The 6,284-nt window shown below is 34.0% G+C and overlaps 1 protein-coding gene across 1 annotated transcript; it reads left to right on the forward strand.

Moving 5' to 3' along the window:
- The first annotated feature begins 2,533 nt into the window (after positions 1-2,533).
- LOC124918314 (sulfate transporter 1.3-like) lies at positions 2,534-5,979 on the forward strand. The gene is made up of 13 exons (XM_047458504.1): positions 2,534-2,848; positions 2,933-2,981; positions 3,070-3,277; positions 3,346-3,520; positions 3,605-3,670; positions 3,754-3,867; positions 3,947-4,063; positions 4,150-4,276; positions 4,383-4,669; positions 4,746-4,936; positions 5,015-5,097; positions 5,193-5,269; positions 5,543-5,979. Exons 1-13 carry the CDS (start codon positions 2,549-2,551, stop codon positions 5,678-5,680), a joined length of 1,932 nt encoding a protein of 643 aa, XP_047314460.1. The 5' UTR covers positions 2,534-2,548; the 3' UTR covers positions 5,681-5,979.
- Positions 5,980-6,284: the final 305 nt, after the last annotated feature.

Below are 6,284 nucleotides of genomic sequence, written 5' to 3' on the forward strand. Positions count from 1 at the left end.
TTGAATTATCGACAATGGTACAAGGCACTCTCGGATAACTAGACCTCGAGTACTGTAGTTGGACAATGAGTTAAGTCAACACAATCCAACAAGATATTGATACGTAATAACACAATACGATAATATTTCACTCAAGTTGTGGGTTGGACACGACACAAGCACGACACAATTACAAATTAAAACGATCACGACACAATCATGAGTCGACACAACACGAACACAACACGAGCACAAATTTGCAAACAAATCTGAATTATAATGAGCACAACTAATCACATGACATGTCAACTCTAAATCTATTTATTTTTGCACACATTCCTTCTTTTTCAAACTTTCATATTTACATTATTATTTTCAAACTACACATTCTTAAATAATAAATTATTTAATTTTATAGATATTATATATAATTAAAATTAAACAATTAAAATAAAATAAGTTATATAAATCATAAAATATTAACTTCACATATTAAAAAAAATATTGTGGATAGTATTACTTTTAAAATTAGAAGAAACATGTTGAATTTATGTCAATATTAAAAATGTCTATTTTTTAAAATTATGTAAAAGATTAATCACCAACTTCATACATAATTGATGAAGATGATGCTAGAGAGAAACAACAATAGATAGTGATGAAGATGATGCTAGAGAGAAATAACAATAGATAGAATAGATGTCAACAGAGGTTTGAAAGATATAAATGTTGGAAAGGATACGCCTTGACCAAGAACTTGCCATCATCCTGTACACCCACGTCTGCAACCAGCCATCGTTTTCCGTATTCGACGCCTTCTTCTTCGACTTATCTCTCTAAATTAATGTGTTGCTTCCCACTAAAAGCAATCCATCTTCCCAATTATCACCCAACTAGGGTTTATACATTATATCAATGTATATTAGGATCTGAAATATGGAATAAAATATTCGGAAGACTGCTCTTTCCAGATTCAATGAACCTGGACGCTTTCCTAGCATATCACCCTTTGGTCAGCTGAGTTTACCAGGTTTACAGCTGAGAGGCGAAGAAAAATACACACATTGACAACGAAATATGGGATTATTAAAAGAACAAGGTTTCAACTATATTACTTTATTTGCATTTATGTTTATTAACTACTACCAATCTTTAATTGCTGTTTTTCAATTCCACGAACGAGTCTTAGCTTTGATCATTTTATTATTGGTTCTATTGTAAAACAAAGATTCATCATGTTTGACCAAATTACTTGGATTAGGAGAGGATTAAGAACATTAAACTAAGTACTTAGTGCAGTGATCATATCAAACTCCAGTTATTGTGCTGAATCTTCAACTTGCATTTGATTAGTCCTTAATACTCTTATTTAGTAGCAATCATGGGTTATTCACTCGAGGAAGATTTCTCTATTTGTGTTAAGTAGTTTTAATCCACTAATTCACATTACTTTCTTGATTTGCAAGCAAGAAAAACATTCATTAGGAATTCACATTTGCCTCATTTGAGAAGATTAAGGTTTTTCATGAAAAAGGGAAGAAGGATGTTTTTTATGACCCGGGTTTATTACCGAGGTGGCTAACATTACCCCAGAGTCATGCATCTCCTTAAAATCAGAACGTTCTTAGTGGGAATTGAGGGAAGAATGATGTTTGTCATGTCTTTCTCATATTGTTTTTTCTTGCCCCGTGGATTTTTCTTGCTTATTTGTATGCTTGAGTACGTATTTGGCTGAGTATAAATATGAAAACTTAACTCATACAAAAGATGTCATGACTTGTAGTGTTATGGTCTGATTTTTCCACATGGTTAATGCAACTTTCGCGTTGGCTTTGCATCAATGAAAACATTCTCACTTCTTTTTAAATATGGAAATTTATCTTTTGAAACTAATCCGCCTTTCATTTTGTAGAACAGATTTTAAAAACTGAAAGGGTTTTTTTACTATCAATGAGTATTTTGTTCCTCAACTATATAGAAAATGTATAAACAGGTAAGTCTTTCAGTTAACATCATATTGAAGGTCTAATCTGATATGATGTAAGTGATATCAAAGGCTAATTAATGCATGTAGGATTGTTTCATTTTCATACATAACATATTAAAGGTGTCGATCGATGTCATGTGTTGTTTACACAATTGTACCTCTCAGATTCTGCAAAGGGCGTAGAAGAGGCAAGCAAAGTCAACATTGCAGCTGGAAGTTAATTTTTATTGATCTTAATAACTTATAGGAACCCTAATATATATATATATATATATATATATATATATATATAGTTTAATTCTTGGATAAGGTATGAAATAGAATTTAGAACAGGATGGAGGCTTGATTCTTTTTTTTTTGCACATTTGTTTATTCAAGTTGACTTTTTGGATTTCTATATAAGCATGCCTTCAGATTTCTGTATCTTTAAGCATTTTTCTAAAGTTTCTTTTCCATTTTCTGGTATTTCTTCAGCTAACTTCATTTCATTACTCATTAACTGCCAAAACTATGCATTCATTTGTTTTATTCTCTTGTTTTTGTTAGGGGTGGTAAAGGTGGCCATTCTTGTTTACTTTGAAGATGGTTAATGGAAGGAATGACGAGCAAATCAGGGATGAGCCAGGGGTAATTCCGTACTCTTACAAAGTCAAAGAGCCTCCAAAGCAAGGTCTCTTTACTGAATTCAAGTCCACTGTCAAGGAAACATTTTTCCCGGATGATCCTTTGCGTTCTTTCAAGGATGTATCAACTTCGAGAAAGTTTGTTCTTGGCTTGAGATCTGTTTTCCCTTTTCTAGATTGGGCAAGGGGTTACAATCTCACCAAGTTCAAAGGCGATTTCATAGCTGGACTTACCATTGCAAGTCTTTGTATTCCTCAGGTACGATGTTGCTTAAAAATGCACTGTTTGTTATTTCTGCAAAAAATGTCTGTTTAATCTGAATTATTATATTTTTTTTCTCAGGATATTGGATATGCAAAGCTTGCAAACCTTCCTGTGCAATATGGCCTTTGTAAGAAATTTCAGAAACAGATGATCTAAGATTATATATGAGATTTAGAGAGATTCTTACAAAAAAAATCGGTTGATGGTGGTTGCAGATAGCAGTTTTGTTCCTCCTTTGGTTTATGCATTCATGGGAAGCTCAAGAGATATTGCCATTGGTCCAGTTGCTGTTGTGTCTCTACTTCTTGGAACCTTGCTGCAAAAGGAGATTGATCCAGTTAAAGACAAAGCCAACTACCTTAGTCTTGCATTTACAGCTACATTCTTTGCGGGAATCACCCAAGCAACACTTGGTTTCTTTAGGTAAGCTCTTCTTATTGAACCAAACCAAACCCTTTTTGAAATCTTTTTTTTTTTCCTTCTGAATCCAGGTTGGGTTTCTTGATTGACTTTCTTTCTCATGCTGCCATTGTTGGCTTCATGGCAGGAGCTGCAATTACTATTGCACTCCAACAGCTGAAAGGTCTTTTTGGTATAAAGGTTTTTACAAAAAAGACGGATATAGTTCATGTCCTGAAATCAGTATTTCATAATGCTCATCATGGGGTAAGATTTTTTGTCTTTATATTTGAAACAAATATTGAGCCGGTTCTAATGATAGTTTTGATTTTTTTGAATTATTCTTGGCAGTGGAATTGGGAGACGATACTAATAGGTGTATCGTTCTTGGCTTTTCTTCTTCTCGCCAAGTTCATTGTAAGATTTGGTTTCTTTCTTTTTAGTAAGCTTTATCTGTTTTTTTTTTTCCTTTTTCTCATGGTGGTGCGGTGGTTATTCAGGGAAAGAAGAACAAGAAACTCTTTTGGGTTCCGGCAATTGCCCCTTTGATTTCAGTTATCATATCGACAGCTTGTGTTTATGGTTTTCGTGCGGATAAGAAAGGTGTCCAAATTGTGAGTAATCTCTAAATTGAATGCAATTATTAACCAACAAAAGGAAAACTATTAGTAACTAGCTGTCATCTTTTGTTAGGTGGGTCATATCCCACAGGGCATCAATCCTTCATCTGTCCAGAAAATCTTCTTCTCTGGCAAACATTTATTTGTGGGTTTCAGGATTGGTGTTATTGCAGGGTTGATCGCACTTACGGTAAATTTCTTTCTGAAGCGTTGTCTATTGTTGGTTGAAAGATGTATAGTGTTCTTGACAAATTTGTTAGTGTGGTTGGTTTATAGGAAGCTGTTTCGATTGCTAGAACATTTGCAGCAATGAAGGACTACCATATTGATGGGAACAAAGAAATGGTAGCGTTAGGAACCATGAACATCATCGGCTCGATGTCATCTTGCTACGTGACAACAGGTATTATTATCTGAGGATATAAGATCGATCATTAATAAAACTAAAATAATATTCTACTTATTCGTCACATTTCAATTGATCTTTTCTTTTTAATTTCGTTTGGCAGGATCGTTTTCGAGATCGGCTGTGAATTACTACGCGGGATGCCATACAGCAGTGTCGAATATTGTGATGTCGATGGTGGTTATGTTGACTTTGGAAGTGATAACACCTCTTTTTAAGTACACCCCGAACGCAATTCTAGCGTCCATCATTATTAATGCCGTGCTTGGATTAATAGACATCGATGCAATTAAACTTATTTGGAAAATCGATAAGTTCGACTTCCTTGCCTGCATGGGAGCTTTCTTTGGTGTCGTCTTCATTTCTGTTGAGATTGGCCTCTTAATTTCTGTAAGTTTTTGATCAAATGTTTTTTGTTTGTTTGTTTGAAGTGCGAATTTTAATATGCAGTAAAATCTATCTACAGGTATGCATATCGTTTGCGAAAATTCTTTTACAAGTGACTAGGCCTCGGATTGCTTTGCTGGGGAATATTCCGAGAACTTCGGTATACAGAAATGTATTGCAGTATCCAGATGCATCTAGGATTCCGGGGCTGTTGATTGTTAGGGTTGATTCCGGGATCTATTTTTCAAATGCTAACTATATCCGTGAGAGGTATATTCGGGTAGTATTGTTTTTTGTTTGTTTTCTTATCTCATAATATAAACATTGGGAGTTAATAATTTTTTCTAGGACTTTGAGGTGGCTAACTGAGGAGGAAGAACTGATTAAAGATAAGGACCAGAGAATTCAATATGTGATAATCGAGATGTCGCGTAAGAGCTGCTGCTGTTCTTTGCGTTATACCCTAAAGAAAACATTTTTGTTTCGGGAATTGATGTTTGTTTTGTTTTGTTTTGTTTTGTTGTAGCTGTTACCGACATAGATACTAGTGGCATTCACGGATTGGAAGCGTTACACCAGTCTCTGCATAAAAAAGAAATCAAGGTAATTAGGGCCTTAGTTTGATGAATCCAAAAATAACCCTTTATTCAATCAATCTCTTCATCTTTCAAATCATCAACCAAAATATCAAATTACCTCAAAAAACCTAATTTTTACATCAAACAATGTATTTTTTTCTTCTAAAACCAAGTTTATTTCCAAATAACACTATACTATCAATCAAGCTAACCCATTAAGATAATTCAAATGACAAGAGTGGTTACATACACTTATGATTGATTGTTTGTTTGTGTTGAATTGAAACAAAAACAACAGCTTGCTGTAGCAAATCCTGGACCTGTTGTGACAGAGAAGCTGCATTTGTCAAAATTTGTAGAGTTGATTGGGGAGGAGAACATGTTTCTCACTGTCGCAGATGCCGTTCGCAGGTGTGCTCCCCTTGCAGGACCGTGAAAAGTGTTGAATTGAATTCGGGTGTTGGTATTATTCATTGTTCATTTGCCTTGTTTGTTTCCCTATACGCGGTTGTTGTGATAGTTGACTGAAAAAAGTGCATTTTTGTGTTTCCGCGACTACATCCAAAGAAGCCTTACTTGCAAACCGCAATGGATTGGAAGAGAAGCAAACAAAGTTGCCCATTTTATTTTATTTCATTGCTAAGATTGGATCCTTTGGTCATTTTCCCTTCCCCTTAGCTCTTTGCTTCTTGTACTTGTATCAAATGGATATGCTAATTAATCTCTAATTTACTTAATGTTCAGGAAAAGATAAGTTAGCATCATTGAAGAATTCAAATATCCAGTTTATCATATTAACAATAAATATTGACTCATTAAAGTAGCTTAAGACTCAAGTAAATAGAGGATTGCTAAACTTTAATCAAGAGGTCTGCTTGTTACTTGTTAGGGATGATGCTAATTTTCTAGTGTTAAGAGGAAAAAACACAGTTTTAGTATTATAAACACAGATTGTGGAAAGCATAATTTTAATTAAATTAAATTTTATTTCTTTTTTTAACAAATAATAAATTTTTTAAACATTGTAGAGAAAACTTCAA

Source organism: Impatiens glandulifera, unplaced genomic scaffold (assembly GCF_907164915.1).
Source record: "Impatiens glandulifera unplaced genomic scaffold, dImpGla2.1, whole genome shotgun sequence".
NCBI lineage: Eukaryota > Viridiplantae > Streptophyta > Magnoliopsida > Ericales > Balsaminaceae > Impatiens > Impatiens glandulifera.